Raw genomic sequence first — 21,311 nt, 5'->3', positions numbered from 1 at the left:
CCTCTAAGCCGGTTTGCTTATCTGTAAAATGAAGACAATGCTGTACCTACATTATGGGTGATTAGGAGGATCAAAGAGAAAGCTCGTTAGCACTGAGTGGCCCCCACAGGACTCCCTCCCTGAATCATACCATGAATACTGTCACTCATTGTTACTTTTATAACTTAGAAAAGAACAACAAAATTGTTTTAAAATTTTCAGGAAAGAATACAGACTATTTCATATTACTACGGCTTACATTAACTTGATAGAATTTGGTTTTTCGCGAGTCCTTGCTTAGATGGGTGTAAATGCAGACGGTGATTAGGACTCAATTTAGTGACACACACTTGCAAAATTCATACATAACATATATATGAGTAAACCTACAAACACTCATTCACATTTGTATTCATATTTCTCGGATACACATATTTACAGCCAAAAGTACTTTCTTCTTGAAATGTTTAATAACGTTCCTATAAAACTGTCTCACGTTTCCACCTCTCTTTGAAGTATAGAAATTGCCTGTTTCTTTATGGAGGAAGAAAATGTATCATGTTTTTTCCGAATATTTCATTCTTTAGTAATTTGTTTGTTACTGGGAAAGTACAACCGTTCATTCACGCAGTTAATGTTTACTGAGCACCTAAGGACATCAGTGCATAATTATTTTTCTCTATCAGAAAATTTGATATGACAAGACCATGATCATCTAACAAACATTTAGCAAGTAGTGACTATGTGCCCAGGTCCTATGTTTCCAAAAGAATCTGCAAACCTCAGTTGGAAAGTGTTTCATTCCATCTTTATGGGTTGATTTCTGGAAATACCACTTTACTGGGTGGTGTTCACCAAGTAGGTCACATGCCTACTAGGTGTGCTGCTTGTGAAAATAATTAGATCCCTCCTTGGTCAGCAACACATACAGGCAGTGTCAGGGAGAAAAATAGGAGGCATTTGCAAAAAACTAATTCATTTTGCTTTTTGTATTAGGCTTATAACTTACTTTTCAATGATTTCCCTTTTAATCTCATCAAGTGGGGGAATATCCATCTTAAGAGAAATAACTGCTTTTTTAGGAAGTTCATTCAGGTGTTTAAATCATTTACAAGGCCTCTGTTACTTTCTTTTTTTTTTTTTTTAAGATTTATTCATTTATTTGACAGACAGAGATCACAAGTAGGCAGAGAGGCAGGCAGAGAGAGAGAGGGGGTAGCAGGCTCCCTGTGGAGCAGAGAGCCTGATGTGATGCGGGGCTGGATCCCAGGACCCTGGGTATCATGATCTGAGCCAAAGGCAGAGGCTTTAACCCACTGAGCCATCCAGGCGCCCCCCTCTGTTACTTTCTATTGAATCGTAGTTGTATAGAATTGTGTTGGTTTTGTTTTTGTTCTTATTGGCATTATCAATAACACTGTTTACTTCTTGGTACAGTAGTAAACCAGCAGGACCTAGAGATTCTAATTAATATTGCTTGGACATTTCTGACTAGAGTTCCACCTAAGCCTGACAAAAAGAGAAAAAGCCTGTATTCCTTCATCCTTTTGTTAATCTGGTTTTATCTCTTTACCCTGAATATTGTCTTGGTTTTATTTCTTTCCTAGAATATTTTTAAACAAATCCAAGACATGTAATTTCACCCATAAATAGTAACTAAGTACTTTTAAAATTATAACTAAAAACTTTCTCATTTTATTAAAAATGTCTTTTTCCAATTGGTTTGCTCAAATATAGAGCCTCCAAAGTCTATCTGTTACCTTTGATTATAGTTTCTCAAGCCACTCCTTAATCTAGAAGAGTCCCGTATTTAGATTCCATACTCCTGACTTATTGAAGACGAAATATCAGTTGTCCTACAGAAGCTCCCACAGTTTATATTTCCCAAGGATAGGTAGTAAAATCCGATTTTGATTAGGTTCAAGTTCAAGCTCTAGGGCAGGTATACTTCAGGTACAACCTACATTCTTCTTTTGTATTGTATGATGTCTACCAGTTACCCCTATTATTAATGATCATATTGAAACTTAATACTTGCTCCTTTGGTGGAGAAGATCTCAGGAATCCATACTGGGGAGTGCCCTAAGTCAAGTGCTCTAAGTAACTTGATTTTAGTGTTTAAATCCCTCAGTGAAAGTTTTTCTTTTTGTACCTTAATGCTATGTTGTTGAAATTTTTAAAGTCATGGAGCTCAAAAAGGACACAGATCTATTCCGATATGTGTTGTTTAATCTAGATTGACATAATTTGTCAAGGGAGGTTTCCATGGAATGCCATGCCATCAGAAGGATGTTTAAACATTCTTTCTTCAGTGAAGGGGCACATTCCCAAGAACATGCTCTCAGCGCTTACGAAGAGAAACTGGTATAAAAAATTGCAAATAATTAGTAAATATAAATTTCTCATAAATAAAAATGAACTGCTTAGAGATTTTTATTTTCTAAGATACTGGGTTTTTGTCTGTTGCAGGAAGAAATCTTTCCTTTTTTCTGCTCTGTATGCTGCCTTCATATTTGGTGGTCGGCACCTGATGAACAAACGGGCGAAGTTTGAACTGAGGAAGCCATTAGTGCTCTGGTCTCTGACCCTTGCCGTCTTCAGGTAGGTTTTTCTTCATTTTCCCCAATGCAATCCATGCATTTCATCAGACTTGGCAGAAAGAAGCAATGCTTGAGCATTTTATAGCCCATATTTTTGATCGTTCAGTCCATTGAAGAGAAAATAAAGCCATGTCCAGAGAGTAGGCCTTCGTTGCAACCAACTTGCCATATTATACTCAGTCTCTTCTTTTCAGGCTCTCTCCTTTCTTGTCCAAACTGCTCATGCAATGATCCAGTTAATCTCATAGGCCTAGAAGCGAAGTGTCAATTCCATTATTGCTGTTGCTTAAATATAGCTGAAGGGCTACATGCACAGCCACACCTGTGAACTATGGCACAGTAGGGTTTAAATGTGCTGGGCATGCTGTTACTAATATTTAATGAAAAAATGGCACTCAAACACACGACTGGATACTGGACCCTTGTCTATGTCCAGGATTATTAGACCAGAGAATGCTGTTAGCTCTGTGTCCCCAAAAGCACCATTCAGCACCATCGCCTGGAACTGACTTGCTGACATATGTTTATGCAAACAGTTCTTACTTTGTCCTGACTAGAACGCATCATAGAGGCTGTTAGGACCTGGCCCATATCTCCAGGGGCATTTGGAGCCAACATTCAGACACATTCCTAGAATTTGAGGGAGCATTTCTAGCTTTGTAGTATTTGGTGATCTAGGCCATCCCAAGATTAATTAGCACACAGCTGGTATCCATCTAAGTGCCAGAAAATACCTACAGCAGTATCAAAGGCACCTGCTCTCTGTGTTCTCCTTGTCAAGACCCACAAGTTTATAACTGGGCTTGAGGTAAGGGGAGTGGAGGAAGTAGATGTAGATATCCTACAAATAAATAACTATTTTAATATTTATGAATATTCATTCTTTCCCACTACATATTAACTGTTCCACCACCAAGCGGAAATAGATGGTATCATGAAAAGCCTCATTAGTCACTCAAGGCTTATTAAAAATGATCAGGCACTGGGCACCTGGGTGGCTCAGTGGGTTAAGCCTCTGCCTTCAGCTCAGGCCATGATCTCAGAGTTCTGGGATCGAGTCCCACATCGGGCTCTCTGCTTGGCAGGGAGCCTGCTTCCTCCTCTCTCTCTCTCTCTCTCTTCTCTCTCTCTCTCTCTCTCTGTGCCTACTCATGATCTCTCTCTGTCAAATAAATAAAATCTTTTTAAAAAAATGATCGGGCAGGAAGAGGATTTTCATAAACTCTGACAATCTGTACATTTCCATTATGTCAGATCTGTACATTTCCGTTCAGCAGGATTCCCCGAATCCAAACACTCATTTGCTTGCTACTACTGGCTGTCCTCTAATTCAGTGCATTTTGTAAGTTCTACTACATATGAAGTACTCAATGATTTGGATCTGTCACCAAAAAATTCTTCCATTTTAATCTGAATCAGAACATGATTCTCTGTAATACAAAGAGCATTTTCATTTTTGTTCACATGTAAGTTTCACAGAGCCTGCCACTACTAAAGTGTTTTACTATTTGAGGAAAAAGTTACCTTTTTTTTTTTAAAGATTTTATTTATTTATTTTAGAGAGAGCATGAGCTCAGGGCTGAGGGGAAAGCAGAGGGAGAAGAATAAGCAGACTCCCTGCTGAGGGTAGAGCCTGGTGTGAGATCATGAGGCGGGAGCTAACCAACTGAGCTACCCAGGTGTCGCAAGGAAAAAGTTAATCTCTATCCTAATGATGCCTTTCAGCATTTCTATTTGGAAAAAGAAGGAAAGAGAAAGAGAACAAAATTTTGAGTTAGAAGAATTAAAAATGTGGGGAAGGGAGGACCAGCAAGATATTTTTTTAATTCATTGAAAATGTGATTTTGTGCATGTGTGTATTTTGCCACTTAGAAATAATATCTTTCCTCCAACTTCTCAAGCTTGCCCATTAGCTTTCTGTAGGAGCCAGAGACTCAACTCTGACGAATTTGCAAATGCCACACACTGTATTTACTCATGAACTAAGACAACTGAGATGGGAATTAATTTGGATATGCCGAGTACTTAAGCAAAAACAAAAACCCTGCCTTCAGACCAATCGACTTCAGAAAGTGGTGTGGGTTTTTTTCTAGTTTGGCAAGAATTACCTATAGAATATTTTTCTTCTCTCTCTCTACTTTTGGATATTGACTTAATATATGATAGTAGCCTTCATGCAAGCCATATACCATTGAATTTATTGAAAGCTGTCTTAAGTTTGGATGGAGTCAGTAGAATATGATCATGACTGAGTTTCCACCGGGACTACAATGTGTTCATTTTATTTAGGAATGATTTCTCCACGGTTTTCTTGCCAGTTTCTCCTCATCACCCAGCACCCGGCACCCTGCCCCACCCTTTCCAGATTCAAACCCCCAGCATCTGGTGTCAGTGAGTCCTTAGGAACACGAGCGGGCTAAGGACACAGAGCCCTATCCAGATCCCACCCACCCTCAGGACAAGCATTTCCTTATTTGTTGAGCTTGTTCTATGTGGCATTTGGCCATAGATATTTGAACCTTTCCTTAGGATCAATGTTGAGAAAAATCCTGGTACTTGGAATTAGTAAGTCCTTTAGATGAGATTGTTTCTCCCGGCAAAAATCATCAGATGCTTCAAGGTGCCTCTGATCCATTTTTCTCCGACACCGCTGAGTCATTAAATGCTGTTGCTAGGGACGCCTGGGTGTCTCAGTTGGTTAAGCGGCTGCCTTCAGCTCAGGTCATGATCCCAGCGTCTTGGGATCGAGTCCCGCATCGGGCTCCTTGCTCTGCAAGGATCCTGCTTCTCCCTCTGACACTCTGTCTGCCTGTGCTCTCTCTCTCTCTCTCTCTCTCTCTGACAAATAAATAAATAAATAAATCTTTAAAAAAAAATAAAATAAATGCCGTTGCTATGGTATCTCATCTGGGTTACTATAGTTGATTTGTAAAGCATTTTCTAGGCATTTATTTAATAACTCCAAATCCTCCTAGATGGGGTAGAGATGTGTGTGTTTCTGACTCAAGCAGCCTTTATCCCAGTATCTGTCTGGCAGTGTTTTCTTCCCTCTGGTAGCATCAGGAGTTTCAAGGAGCCTTCCTGGTCTCCGACCCAGAACAGGTCAAAGCGGAGGGCCTTGTCAGTGTACATCAGAGTCAGATGTGTTGCATATTTTTAGATGCCAATGTCACACTTGCTCGAGATTTGCTTACTCATGTTTCCTGGTGATTCATTCTGGCTTCAACTGTGTTAGGCTTTATTTGCACAAAGCCAAAGTTTCCATGCTTTGCAGTCTGACTTCTCATCTTGTTATTAACTGGCCATTTTTCCCATTGAGGCTCATTTTTATTTCCTGGCTGTATTCTTACTTTGCCACTAAGTTTCAGTGTTGGCTTAAGTATAAAATATATTCAAGCTTAATTTTTTAAAAATGATTCTTTTTCTTTCTTTCGTGAGATTTCCAAGAACAAAGTGCTGTCTTTAAAGATAGCACCAGAAACATTTAGAAAAGTACATTGAACAGTGCAGAGCAGCAGATGAATGGTATTTAATCAAATCTACTTGTGATTTTTTTTACCCACAGATCAACATTTAATATCTGGAGAATTATTAACAACCTTATTATTATTGTTAAGGCAATAAATATACAATAAAACCAACAGAAACTATTTGGATGAGAAAATAGGACAGCTAAAAAACTTGTTGAAGGGGAAATACATCACTGACCTGTATAATGATAGGACATTGAAAATGACAAACTTCAGAATAACTTAATCAATTTAATCAATTTATACTCAAGCACTCTGGTCTCACATTTTGTTCTGTGGTGGCCAAAAGTGGTCCCTCCTGATCCACAAAGAACAACATTACAGAGAATGATTGCAGTGATAGTAATGATATAAAAGAAATGGGTCCATAAACTATAAATGTAACAGGAGAAAAACTCCTATTGTATTGTAACAGGTTAGAAATTTCACATTTTTAAATGGCACCAAGGAGGGCAAAAGTAACAAAGGAAAAGATAACTCTAGAAAACACATGCTGAGTAGCAAAAAAAAGCAATCTGCTAAATAAATATGGGAATGTGATGCCATGTATGAAACTTTCATAACCCATAAATTAACACTACATTTTATTTATTAACATATATGCAGTAATAGCAAAAAAAAAAAAAAAAAAATGAAAGGTTCAGGCTAATGATTGTCTCCGCTTCTGTGGAGGTAGTGAGAATGATGGGATCAGAGAGGGTCCAAAGGAGTCTTCAACTCTTTTTTTTGTAAGGTTTTTATGTCATCACGAATAGATTGTGAGAAAAAGATAATTGCGTTTGACACAAAGTATGGATGGCAGGTTTTTTTGTGAGTTTTTTTTGTTTTTAAGTTGGAAGCAAATAATGAAAAAAATCTACTTTTCAAAAGAAAAGCTGGCAACTGTACTTAATAAGATTCTGGTGATGGGCGCCTGGGTGGCTCAGTGGGTTGAGCCGCTGCCTTCGGCTCAGGTCATGATCTCAGGGTCCTGGGATCGAGTCCCGCATCGGGCTCTCTGCTCAGCAGGGAGCCTGCTTCCCTTCCTCTCTCTCTGCCTGCCTCTCTGCCTACTTATGATCTCTCTCTGTCAAATAAATAAATAAAATCTAAAAAAAAAAACAAAAACAAAAAAGATTCTGGTGAAATGCTGGTGTACATTAAGTAAAACGAGCTTATATCCAAACACAAATTTTGCCCTGTTGATCCGCACATTTCCCCTCCCTACCTAATGGCAAGTTTATAGTTAGAATTAAAAATATTTTTTGTTTACTCTTTTCTGATAACAATCCTGAGCTAAGAATGTATGTATGGGGACGCCTGGGTGGCTCAGTGGGTTAAAGCCTCTGCCTTCGGCTCAGGTCATGATCCCCGAGTCCTGGGATTAAGCCCTGCATCAGGCTCTCTGCTCATCAGGGAGCCTACTTCCCTTCTCTCTCTGCCTCCCTCTCTGTCTACTTGAGATCTCTGTCAAATAAATAAATAAAATCTTAAAAAAAAAAAAAAGAATGTATGTATGGTTGCAAGTATAATTTTAGGACCTTTCTTTTCCATCCATTTGTTGTTCGACTCTTTAAAGATTATCTGGGATTTCTATATTGTATAAAGATATATGGTCTGATAAACAACTTATAGACAGATCGAAGCCAAATAGTGCTCATTTAAACATTTGTTCATCGTATCATTTTGTCAAAATGTTTTGTGTTTTGTTTTTATGTATAGTCTGTTTGAAAATGTAAAATATGACCATATATATGTATAGTATGTGTATATATATATATATATATATATATATCATATAGATAGATCAATACTTTGTGCCTTTCTTCCTCTCTAGGTTTTGTGCCATTTTATCAAAGAACCATAGAAATCATCGCATGCTTTGCTTCTGATGCCATATTTATAAATTACAGCTTCTGTCTCATTTTTTAAAACTGTAATTAATAGATATGTAGAAAAATCTTCCTTCCTGAAGGCAGGTTATAGAAAAGTTTTTGCAGAATCAAACAGATTTTTCTCAAAAATAAACTGTTCATTGAGACGTAAAACCACAGAGACTAGAAATAACACAATAACCAGATGACGTGGTTGTTTCAAAGGTCAGGTCAAAGAACACCAGCAAAACACTTCCAGTTTCCGTTTGCATCAAGAGAAATGTGAAGCATTACCCGGAATAAAAAGCCCGATAAATTATTAAGGCAGGAAGCCTAATGAAGAGTAAAGGCAAAAAAGTCCACTGCCCTAGGAAAAATCACCCCTACATTTTACAGGGTACTTCCAGAGTTGACTTCCTTCCCTGAAAAAGGGCATCATGTGAACATGTTCTTAAATGAAGATGACAATGTCGAGTCTGAAAGATAACGGCTTTCTTTAGCATTTTGAGTTGGATTTGAGTCCCTTCCTACCTGAGAGCTGCTGGAATGCTCGCCACAGTCAGACTCAGTTTGAATATCAATTTTGCTCTTCTGTTAAACTACTTTTTGCAGCAAAGGAACTACCAAATAAATCACCTCTACAGGATAACGAGAACACTTCCCTGCCTGTTCCTCCCCAGCACGTGTGCGCATAGCACCGCGCGCACGCGCGCGCACACACCCTTTAGGCCTTCCCCCTCCACACTTCTTTAGCTGTGCCCGGAGCGTAGATACAGAGGAGTTATAGAACATAAACTACTTCATTAGCATTGTGTGTGTTGTGTAGGTGTCTAAAACTGGGTCCTTTGCCAGAATACACGGTGGCCTCAAATGACAGTGAAGCGACGTTAATTGAATCACTTAACTCCTTTTGAGAAAACAAGAGCAGTAATAAAGATAAGGAATGGGCAGCTCCCCATCCTTGAAAAAGTAAGAGAGCGCTTATAAACTGGAATTTGTACGTCCTCACTTGCTCTGGACAGTCCTCGTTCTCTGCTCCTTATCCCACTGTAATTACTCGCAGTTCCCCCTCTCATTCTCACAGTGTCCCAATTTGAATGGGAGATGAAATGGCTCTTCTATTTATCCCCATGAGAGATTGTGTTGGCTCAATGAAACAGGGAAAGGAAAAATACCAATAATTATTTGCCAACTTTGCCCTAACAAGTTTTTATTTTTAGCATTGCCTCTTACCTGAAACTTGCCCTCCTGTCTGTAACCCTTCCAAATGTCTGGCATATCATCACTCAAATTTGAAATCTTCAAGCCAGATTCCTTTTTTGTTGACCCCATAAAATATCTCAAAATTTGTCACCATTTTCTTAGTGAACATAGCTCTAAGTCTTTCAAAATATACAAATAGCTCTTAACCAGTCACTAGGTTGTATAATTCTTCTCAAATATCTGGTGTAGCTGTCTACACCTCTCCATGGCCACACTGGCCACTCCTGTCATGACTTTCACCACTTCTTGAGTATTTGCTGCCACTAATAGCTCTCTCCCAAATGTTTTCTCTGTCAAAGCAGCTCTATACACCATACCATTTTCCTATTGAAACCTTCATTGAAACTCCTTTACTTATTGGTTAAAACATCAATCTGTCCACAAAAAAATTCTGATCTTACCCTGACCCACCTTTCACCACTGCCCTGTACACATTTTCCACTCAAGCCAACATACGTTTCCATTCTAAACAAACACACTTTTCCCATCCTAATTTCATGTATTTGGACACCTCACAACCCCTTCTCTTTCTCCATTCTTCCACCTTTTTTTCCCCTTTAAATATTGCCAATCGCTTGGTCTTCACTTAGGCTCTATGAAGTCTTAGCACGTATCACTTCTTAACGTATCTCAGCTTCCACCAAACTCTTTGCTATGCCTCATTTAACCAGATCCTATGCTGCCTTCCCCATGAGCCTCCTGGGAGACCATATGAGTTTCTTGGGGCCAAACTGTGTCTGGCTGTTCCTGGAACACCTTGGCATGTGCAGAGTTTCTGAATTAACAGATTTTTTAAAAAGTCTCACCTTTGGACACTCCTCCAGTCACATGCACTCGGCATTTTCAGTCATTTCACTTGTTCACCCTTTGGATTTCTTGTGGTCAGCTGTGTCAGACATGCCCAGTCCAGTCTGCACTTGGTATCATGAGGCTCCATCAGTGAAACTACAGGCACATTGTAGGAAATCTGGAAAAGACGAGAAACACTAAGTGTTGGCAAGGATGCAGAAGAAGGGGAACCCTTGTGCACTATTGGTGGGAATGTATATTGGCACAGCCATTTTGGAAAACAGAAGGAAGCATTCTTAAAAATTCAAACTAGAAATACCGAATGGATCCAGCAACTCCATTCCTAGGGATTTATCTGGAGGAAATGAAAACATTAACTTAAAAAGATACACGCACCTCTATGTTCACTGAAGCAAGATTCGGAAGCAATTTAAGTGTCCATCAGTGGATAAATGGGTAAAGAAGATGTCAGAAAGAGAAAGATATGTTAGTGGACTTAAAAAAATTGCAAACTCATAGAGAATAGATTGGTGGTTGCCACAGGCAGGGGGTAGGGAGGTAGGCAAGAGGGCAGAAAGGTACGAACTGCCAGTTATGAAATACGTACTACATGGGGATGTAAGGTACAGTGTGGTGACTATAGTTAATAGTACTGTATTGCATATTTGACAGTTACTAAGAGAATAGATCTTAAAAACTCTCAGCACAAGAACAAAAATTGTCACTGTGTTGATGTCTATTAACTAGACTTATTGTGGTGACCATTTTGCAATATGTATAAATATTGAATTATTTAGTTGGACACCTAAAACTATATAATGCTTTATGTCAATTATATCTCAATTAAAAACAAAAAAGAAATTTGAGCTGGATGTTATATAATTGCAGGGGCCTTCCAAAGGCCTGCAAAGCCCTACACTATCTGGTCTTTGTTATTCTCTGACCTCTCCTCCCTTCCTCCTCTCCTCCCCTCCTCCTCTCCTCTTCTCCCTATCTTCCTCCCCTCCATCCTTGCTGTTCCTTAAATGTGCTAGTTAGGCTGCTCCTTCAGGGTCCTCACACTTTCCCTCCTCTGCCCAGAATACTCCTTGTCCGGGTACGCCAATGGCTTCTCCCTCATCTCCTTCGAGTCTTGGCTCAAATTTTACTTTCTTGGTGAGAACTTCTTCAGCCTCTCTCTCCAAAATCACAAAAGTCCCCACCACACACTCCTTACCGCCCTTGCCTGATTTATTTTTCTCCTTGGCACTGCTACCTTCTAGCCCACTGTATGTTTTATAATCTTGTTCATTCTCCTCCTACTGAACTATGAATGCCACAAGGGCAGGAATTTTTGTCTGCTCTTATGCTGCATCTTTAGGGTCCAAATAGGTGCTAAATATTTATATAAAAATTTTTTTTCATTAAAAAGGGAAATAAATAAAGGGTAGGGCCTTGTAGACAGCTGTTAGTAACTCTCCTTTCCTTTTTTGGAAAGTGTTTCTTTCCAAAGGGGGAAACAAGAAAAATTTTCTGCTTTTCCCTTAAATCCGGGAACTACCAATTTTTATTTCCAAGAGAATAATAAGTAAGTAAGTAAATGCAGGATATTTTACTATTTTTTTTTTTTTTTACATAAAAATGTGCATTGTGAGGGAGAACTCCAAACTGCTGTGAAAAGGACTTACTGAAAAGAAGCCAGGGAGAGAGGCCATTCTGCTTTGCAGGTGGCACTTTGGGCTCTCGCCAGTGGGCAGGCTGGCTCCTCCTGACTTTAGGATGGGCAGTGACCTGCAGGTCACTCTGTGGCTCCAGACTTGCCCAATTTATCTATTTCCTTGCAAATTAAGGGGGAAAAACATCTACTCATTACATAATGATTAAATCCAGATAAGACATAAGCTTATGATTTATGGCAGTAAGTTATAAATGTAGAAAGTTTAGGGACGCCTGGGTGGCTCAGTTGGTTAAACATCTGACTCTTGGTTTGGGCTTAGGTTGGGAACTCACAGTTGTGAGATCAAGTCCCCTGTCAGGGTCTGAGCTCGACAAAGAGTCTGCTTGAGATTCTTTACCCAAATATCTCTCTCCCCCTGCACTGCTCCTGCTCTCTCTCTCAAATAAATAAATAAAATCTTTTTTTAAAAAGTTTATAGAGGGGCACCTGGGTGGCTCAGTGGGTTAAAGCCTCTACCTTCAGCTCGGGTCATGATCCCAGGGTCCTGGGATCGAGCCCCGCATCGGGCTCTCTGCTCAGCAGGGAGCCTGCTTCCTCCTCTCTCTCTGCCTGCCTCTCTGCCTGCTTGTGATCTCTGTCTGTCAAATAAACAAACAAACAAACAAATAAATAAATAAATAAAAATAAAAAGTTTATAGAAAACTCAGGCCATCACCATTGTAATGCAGGGAGAGAGCGGAGGTTAATGTCGGTACGGGTAAAGAATGGCCTCTCCTGCCAGAAGGGCAGTCCGCTTGACAACAGTTGCCTACTTAAAATTGGAAACGCTATTCAGTAGTACTTTTCTAATTAAATAATTTCTTTTTCTAGTTATAAAAGTGAAAAGTCTCTCTGTATAAGACTGAAACTACAGGAAGCACACAGGGAAAGCCTTTAATCTCACTACACACAGATATTTATTGTTAATATTTTGGCACATTCCTTTTCTATAATTTAACACTAAGCTTGAGATTCTTTCATCGTAATTTTAATTCTCTGTAATCCAGTTAATATATTTGAGTTTGGACAAAAATACGACTTCAGTAATATGTTTGTATTACTGCTGCTATAACAACTTGAAACAGCTGACACGTAAGACATTTTAAATCATTTTGCCAAAATGAATGAGTATTTAAATAGCTGGAATATGATAGCTTTTCTGAAACTTGTGTGAGAAATAACATGAGCATTCTTGAAGAGATCGCTTGGTAATTTAGGATATAAGTAAAATAACCCCTGAAGCATTTGTTAAGGGTTATTTTGAGTTGAGACTCAGTTAAGAATTACCATGTTTAATCTTCATATGTTACCTCACAAATTTTTAAGCAATCCTGTCTGTTAGCAGGGTGAAAAACGAAACAAAACGAAAAACCAACCAAATAAAAACTCTAAGTTTTGAACGGGTTGATTCCTTTAAAACATGTTCAGACCTAACTCTTTTTGAAATTGCCTAATTGCAGGAGCACCTGGGTGGTTCAGTCATTAAGCATCTTCCTTTGGCTCAGGTCATGATCCCCGGGTTCTGGGATCAAGCCCCACATCGGTCTCCCTGCTCAGCAGGAGTCTGCTTCTCCCTCTCACTCTCCCTGTTTGTGTTCCCTCTCTTGCTATGTCTCTCTGCCAAATAAATAAAATCTTAAAAAAAAAAAAAGAAATTGCCTAATTTCATAATCTGGAATGCATCAGTTGATGCTGACATTGATAATTTTAAAAATGTTTAAATATTGTAGTTGACACATAATGTTATATTAGTTTCAGGTGTACATCATTGATGGTTCAACAATTCCATATATCAGGCAGTTATCACTATAAGTCTAATTACCATCTGTCACCATATAAAGTTAGTATAGTACTGTTGACTATACTCTCTATGCTGTACTTTTCATCCCAGTGACTTATTTATTTTATAACTGGAAGTTTGCACCTCTTAATCCCCTTCACTTAGTTTGCCCATTTCCTCACCGCCGTTATTAAGTTGACTTAACCACAGTGGTAGAATGGCTGAAGGAATCCAAAAAAGGAATGACCTGCAAAAGGACTAGAAGTTTATTCTGGAGAAGGCCATTTAGTGAGCAGAGAATTAACTGAAAATACTGAGAGCTGAGTCTTCCTTCCCTTTGTGGTCCACATGTCCTCAAGGACAGTTGAGAAACGTAGAAAAGACATGAGATCAGGGTTCAATAAAGAAACATTGGGGGGGTGCCTGGGTGGCTCTGTTGTTAAGCGGTTGCCTTCAGCTCAGGTCATGATCTCAGGGTCCTGGGATCCAGCCCCACACTGGGCTCCCTGCTCAGTGGGAAGCCTGCATCTTGTTCTCCTACTCCCCCTGCTTGTGTTCCCTCTCTCACTGCCTCTCTCTCTCTCTCTCTCTGTCAAATAAATAAAATCTTTAAAAAAAGAAAAAGAAAGAAACATGGTCACTTAACTAGGATTACCCACTGCGATTAGGTAACTAAAAGTCATCTTCCTAAATATAATGCCTCTCCCATAGGAAGCAACTATTTTGCAAGCCTCTTCTGACCTCAATCTTAAAAGTATTGGCAGTTCTTTCTTGAAAGCTACCAACATTTCTCCTCTGGATTTCAACCCAGAACTGCAGACAGTAGCTGCTCGTCTGTTTCTGATGATGCTGTGAACCTGACAGGTGGCCTAGCTCTCACTTGATTTTGCCTGTGAAATAGACTGCCTGGGTTCCTCCCTTAAAAACAGCAGTTCCTTTAGTCAGGGATCCCAGTGGTTTAACTGGTAGCAAGGTCTCCTCACAACTTTTCCCTACTATTTGTTTCAAAGCATTTGCGGGTGAAAATTAGTGGGGTTGTTTGATCCCTTCTTATCATCACTTATGCCAACTTGTCATGCTGGCAGGAGTCTGAGGTACCCAAGCAAGCCTCACTGTTTTCTCACCCATGATAGTTCTTACAGTTTGCAGAGCCCTAGGATTTGGAATCAAATCTATGTAATTAAAATACTTCACCGTTCACACACAGCATTTCCCTAAAAGCATAATAAAGCAGTGGTTTACTTTTCTTCCTTTCATTTCATTACTACTGGTATAAGACAGGTGGCCTTTTTAAATTTTTTCATTCCAGGACATGGATAAGCGCCACAGACCTAGAGAGGATGTGCAGGGTAATTAAAGTGGCCAAGAGGGATTGCTCGCTATTCCTAGGTATTTGTTTTAACCCAGAGTCGGAGCAGAAATCTTCAATACAACTTTCCATAATTGTCTAGAATTTGAAATTATGAATCATTAGCTACTTAGAGTTGTCTTGTGTGGGAGGTAGTGATTTGGGATTTCTGTAAGTGTTTAGCTTTAAACTGGAGTTCCACTAGGTTTGTACTAAAAAAAAAAAAAAAAAAAAAAAAAAAATCAAAAGGGTCCAGGGCGAGACTGGAGAACTTAGGAGAGAAGGGCTGAGAAGAACACCTAATTCTTGCCTTTAAAAAGAACGTATTTCAAACTCTAGAACTTCTACAGTCTTGAACATAAAGCCTGGCCCGGAAAGATTTTATCTTCACATCTTGTAATGCTCCTTGGCACCTCATGTTTTGGCTGAGACCAAACCCATTTTTAATCACACCTAGGAGTGAAGGAAATGTACTTGAGGGTTGTCCTCTAATCTGCTGATCGACATCTGTAGGATGTGTATGTAATTTTCTGTGCTCCTAAGGACTTTGATCCTTAAGTTCACAGAGCAGAACTAGGGTAAATTTTGAAGTCATTAGAAGAAAAGGCAGATTCCAGATCAAGATCACAATAGAGGAAGATCCTGAACCCACCTCCTCCCATGGGTACACCAAATCTATAGCTACATATGGAACAGTTTCCTCCGAAAAAAATTCTAAAACCAGCTGAGAGGGTCCCACACATCAGGCAAATGGGGAAAAAACCCACATTGAAGTTGGTTAGAGTGACTTGAGGCACAGTCTCACCATAAACCCTGCCTTAGGCACCATGACCCGTAATCGGGAAGTCAACTGAAAACCTGGAGCTTTTCCCTGAGGAGTGCAGGGTTTGTACCCCACATCAGACATCCCAACTTTTAAGACATGCACCTGGGAGGTGAGGTCCCAAAACATCTAGCTCTGAAAATGAGGTTTGAGTGCACAGACCTGCAGGGATCAATCAACCTGACAAGTGGATCTTAAGGGCTTGTATGCTTGGACTTCCCCATCCCACGGCCCAAGGCAGAAACAGCTGATCGAGAGGCTCATCTGCTGATTTTAAAGCATCATGATTAAGAGGGATGTATTCGAGGGATGCAAGGATGTTTCAACATCCTCAAGTGAACATGATACATAACATTAACTAAAAGAAGGATAAAAATCATTTGATCATTTTAAGCTGCAGGAAAAAGTATTTGACAAAATTCAACATCCACTTATGTTTAAAAATTCTTAGCAAAGTGGGCATAGTGGGAACATACCTCAACATAATATTAAGACCATATATGGCAAGCCCACAGCTCACATTATACTCAGTGATGAAAAGCTGGAAGCTTTTCCTCTAAGAGCAGGAACAAGACAAGGATGCCCACTCTTGCCATTTTTATTCAGTATAGTACTAGAAGTCCTAGACAGAGCAATTTGGCAAGAAAAAGAAAGAAAAGACATCCAGATCATAGAGGAAGAAGTGAAACAGTCATGCTTTGCAGATGACTTGATATTGCATATAGAAAACCCTAAAGTATCTACCAAAAGCCTGTTAGAAATAATAAATGAGTACAGTAAATTTGCAAGATACAAAGTTGATATACAAACATTAATTATGTTTTTACACACTTATAATGAACTAGCAGACAGAGAAAGTAGGGGGAAAATCCCATTTACAATTGCATCAAAATGAATAAATTGTTTAGGAATAAGTTTAACCAAAGAGGATAAAGACCTACACACTAAAAACTAAAGACATTGATAAAAATAAAAAAGTTAAAGATGCAAATAAATAGAAAGATAATTTGTGCTCGTGGACTGAAAGACTTAATATTGTTGTAGCATCCATAGTACCCAAAGCCACCTACAGATTCAATGCAATCCCTATCAAAATGCTAAGAGCATTTTTCCAGAGCTAGAACAAACAATCCTAAAATTTGTATGGAACCTAGCAGGTGTTCAAATAACGAGAGAAGTCTTGAGAAAGGAATGAAGTTGGAAGCATCATTATAGCTATATTACAAAGCTATAGTAACCAAAACAATATGATATTGGCATAAAAACAGACACATAGGTCAGTACACAGAATAGAGAGCCCAGAAAGAAACCCACACACATTTGGCCAATTAATTTTGACGGAGGAGCTGAGAATATACAATGGGGAAAGCATAGTCTCTTCAATAAATGGTCCTGGAAAAACTAGATAGCCAAATTCAAAAGAATGAAACTGGACAGCTATCTTACACCATACATAAAAATTAACTCAAAATAGAGTAAATACTTAAATGTAAGATCTGAAATCATAAAACTCGTGGAAGAGAACATAGGTAGTAAGCTCTTTGACATTGGTCTTGGCAGTGATTTTTTTGGATCTGAAACCAAAAGCAAAGACAACAAAAACAAAAAGTAACCAATGGGACTACATCAAACTAAAAAACTTTTGCACAGCAAATGGACCATAAACAAAATGAAAAAAAAAAATAACTACAGAATGGAAGGAAATATTTTTAAATCATATATCTGATAAAGGGTTAAAATGCAAAATATATGAAGTTCATAAAACTCAATAGCAAAAAAAAAAAAAAGTAATCGAATTAAAAATGACCAGAAGATCTGAATGGACATTTTTTAAACAAAGACATACATATGGCCAACAGACACATGAAAGGGGCTCAACATCACTGATCATCAGGGAAATGCAAAATCAAAACCACAATGACATAGCAACTCACACTTGTCAGAATGGCTATTAACAGAAGACAAAAAATAACAAGTGTTGGTGAGCATGTAGAGAAAAGGAAACATAATATACATTCTCATTTTGATTCCTATCAAATATTCAAGCCACAACACCGTGATGTCAGTTTTAGCGCAAATTCCACACACGGTTCTCTGAAACCTTTGAACAGGAGTGACTAAAGGACTGGAAGCTTCTGAACTTAGAGTCAGGGTCATGTTGGCCTGGCAATCCATTATTTCTTGTAGCCTTAAATGCTTCTAGGCAAAGGTTGTGAGATGTTTTACAAATTCTAAATATATCTATAACTTTAAACCCTTCAAAAAAAATTAAGCCATGTATCTGGAATCTTCATTCAAAGAGGCAGAAAAAATATTAACTCCTCCTTCACCCCACTATAAATTTTAAATGATTATTTCTTAATACAACTTAAGTAACTATACAAACAAGGGAAAGGGTAAGTTTCTCTGATGTGACATTAACAGCAGGTGCACAGTACAGAGTCATTCAGTAATTTTTAATAGAATGAAGACGAGTGTCAGAGACAGCTGGGTTTGCAAACCACCGGAAGTCTTTTATTGTTTCCTGAATTGGAGCAAGTCCAAAAGGGAGAATAATTACTCTTTCTAACTGCCAAGTTTTCAGGCTGTTCAGATAACCCTGGTCTTGTAGTAGGAAAGAAATATGAGCCAAGGTACAAGAATAGCGACTGAATTTTATTTTAAAAAGATATTTCTAAGGGAGGAGTTTTCTCAGAGTGATCTGTTTGCTTTAACAGAATATGAAATAAACGACTATCCTATCAAAACCACAAAAAATAAAGGAGAGAAGAAATCAGACTTATTATCCACTCTTAGGCATTATAGTAATATAAGAGCTAAGGATTTCAACCGGACTTCTTTGGGACTTCTAAGTTATTGATCAAAACTTTTGTGGAAGGAGAGGGACAGGAAGTAGTTCTCAATATTAAATGGAAAAAGTTTATCCTTAAAACTCTTCATTTTCCAAAAAAAAAAATTTTGGATTACTCTGATTTAAAGTGAACATATTCCCTCCCTTGACAATAGAGAAGAAATCCTAGGTTCTGTTCTAAATTTCCAAACCCAATAACAAATTTAGATGACAGATACTAGGTGCTTTATCTATACTATCCTCACAACAGACCTATGAAGGAAGTACTACTATAAGGGTGGCCCATTTTTTGACAGAGAAGAGTTTCTTGAAAATTTCAAAATATTCAAGTATTTCAGAACTTTCATAATTCAAAATCTGTTTTCCCATAGGAATAATTATATTTTTTTAAGTCTTTTTAAACTGGGTGTTATATATGAATAATGAATCTTGGCCCACTACGTCAAAAACTAATGACGTACTGTATGGTGACTAACATAACATAATAAACAAATTTTTTAAAAATCATAAAATAAAATCCTTTTTAAGAAAAATAGGTAATACCCATATTTATTTATTTTTAATTAAGCTGTATGCCCGAAGTGGGGCTTGAACTCAAAACTCTGACATGAATAGTTGCGTGTTCTACTTACTGAACCAGCCAGGAGCCTTCCCCATAGGAATGATTTTAAACACAACAATAAATACATTCCTAATAGTAACTTTTTATTGTGTTGACGTTGTGTTTCTGCATTCCAAAGTTCTTGGTTGCTGACTCATGTTTCTCCATTCTACCCCCACCTTAATGATTACTTGGATGGCATTGTTATAATTCACCAGCAGTGATGGTTTAAGTTACAGCTCAGTAGTCCCCAACAATCACGCCCAGGACTTCTGAGGCACCTGAAGAACAGCATAGTTCAGAAGAGGTTGACCAGCGATGGTATTTCTGTTTCCCACTAATGTGCTGCTCTCACGTGGCAATATTATAGTGTATTTCCATTTGGCCATCAGCTTTGAAATCATGTCATTCTTGAGTATATTTTAGATGTAGAGCATGCATATTCCTTCAGATTTTACATGTCACAGGTGTTCTTATTAGTATTGTAGATACCAATATTTCAAATTGTCATGACCCACCTCTATGTAAAATGTGCCTGTGTCCCTACTGGCAGATGAAGGAACTAATGCTTAATGATTAAGAAATTTACCCACAGGCGCACAGTTTATAGGCAACAGGATCATTATTAGTTGGTCTGACCCATAACCCATGTTCTTTGCTCAATACACACGTGTACTTAACTAGCAAGGTCAAAATTAAAGGGACCAACTCCAGACAGTCTTTGTGACCTCCATAAAAGGGGGATATGGAAAAAAAGAGGGAGGTGGAAAATGATTTTACAAGACCGGGAAGGAGGAGAAACTTTGCTGAGTTTCTCAAACTGAAACCTGTGGGCCATTTGCATCAAAACACTTGGAATGTCTATTTAAAAATTCCATTTCTGGGTCTTCCCCCAAAGCTATTAAATTGGAGCCTGGAAATTTCATTTTTACGACACTCCATGGTTCACTGTAATTAAAATTCTCATGATTTCGGGCATCTTATGTGCTCCTTGAACACTACACTCTCCCCGACCCCTAAATCCAGGGACCCCCTACGCTGACAATCCCTGTTAAATAATTAGAGATTCTGGCGAGATGTTCGGTAGCTAAGAAGTTTAGTGCATGAGAAACTCTGGAGAGGCATTGGACTGTGACTCCGGTCAATTATGGCATACTTAATCCTTACTCATGCGTTTCTTACTTTGTCTCTGACCTTTTTATAGCCATTTTATCCAGCTCCGTGGACTGTTAACTGGGTTCTTGCACCTGAAACAACATCAGTGTCCTGGTAACCTTTCCTGAGGGCATCTTTTCTCAATCATCTTCCTGTTCGACCTAACGTCATCTCCACAGAGCTGTGGATGCCACGGATGGCAGCTCATGGTTCTACTAGGATTTCCTGTTACCAAAATGTCTCCATGACTCTAGCTTCTCCCAACCCACATTCTTCCTCTCCCACACACATATGGTCTGACATATTTCTTGAGTCCCTGTTTCATATCAATCTGCAGTTTCTTCTTTGGATGTCCCATCATGCCTCAAATTCAACATGCTCTGACCCAGAATTTGACGAAAAACGTTCTTAGCCAGCCCTTTAACTCAGCAATTCTACTGCTGAGAATCTATCCCAAGGAAATAACTCAAAACAATGATTTTTTTTTTTTTTAAACAAAGTTAACTCACTTGTATAGGCCCCTCCTGGATGAAAATCTTGATCAGCACCACAAGCTTCTCTCTGTGTCCCTTCGCAATTATTATTTCCCCAAAAGTAACTGCTAGTCTGACTTCTATCAGATCAATTTTACCTATATTTGAACTTCATATGAACAGTGTACAATTTGTACTCTGTGTTTCTGGATCCTTTAATTCACTATATTGTGAGAATTATCTATGTTTTTACATGTAGCAATAGTTCCTTTGTTCTCCACAGAAAAAATTGGATTAATAGGAAAAGTGGAAATGGGAAGCAAGCAAAGATCTGTAGAAAAATTAAGGAACAAAGTGAAATTTTCTTCTCTGATTAGACCTGGTATACAAAAATGTATAAAAATGTGCTTATCTGTGCTATGCTTTTTTTTTTTTTTTTATAAACATATATTTTTATCCCCAGGGGTACAGGTCTGCGAATCGCCAGGTTTACACACTTCACAGCACTCACCATATGTGCTATGCTTTTTGTTTCTAAAATTATTTTGTGATTAAATTGGGGCCATGAGT

The 21,311-nt window shown here is 38.5% G+C and overlaps 1 protein-coding gene across 3 annotated transcripts in view; it reads left to right on the top strand.

Annotated features, from left to right (window-relative positions):
- Nucleotides 1-21,311, top strand: part of ELOVL6 (ELOVL fatty acid elongase 6) — a 131,688-nt gene that overhangs the window by 86,558 nt on the left and 23,819 nt on the right. For all 3 annotated transcript variants that reach the window (XM_047718218.1, XM_047718216.1, XM_047718217.1), the window contains exon 3: nt 2,449-2,580. In XM_047718218.1, the coding sequence (XP_047574174.1) occupies nt 2,449-2,580 (132 nt within the window). The remainder of the gene's footprint in view (nt 1-2,448; nt 2,581-21,311) is intronic.

This window comes from Lutra lutra, chromosome 2 (genome assembly GCF_902655055.1).
Source record: "Lutra lutra chromosome 2, mLutLut1.2, whole genome shotgun sequence".
NCBI lineage: Eukaryota > Metazoa > Chordata > Mammalia > Carnivora > Mustelidae > Lutra > Lutra lutra.
Note: the sequence above shows the minus strand (reverse complement) of the source record. Positions and strands in the feature narration are given on the sequence as shown.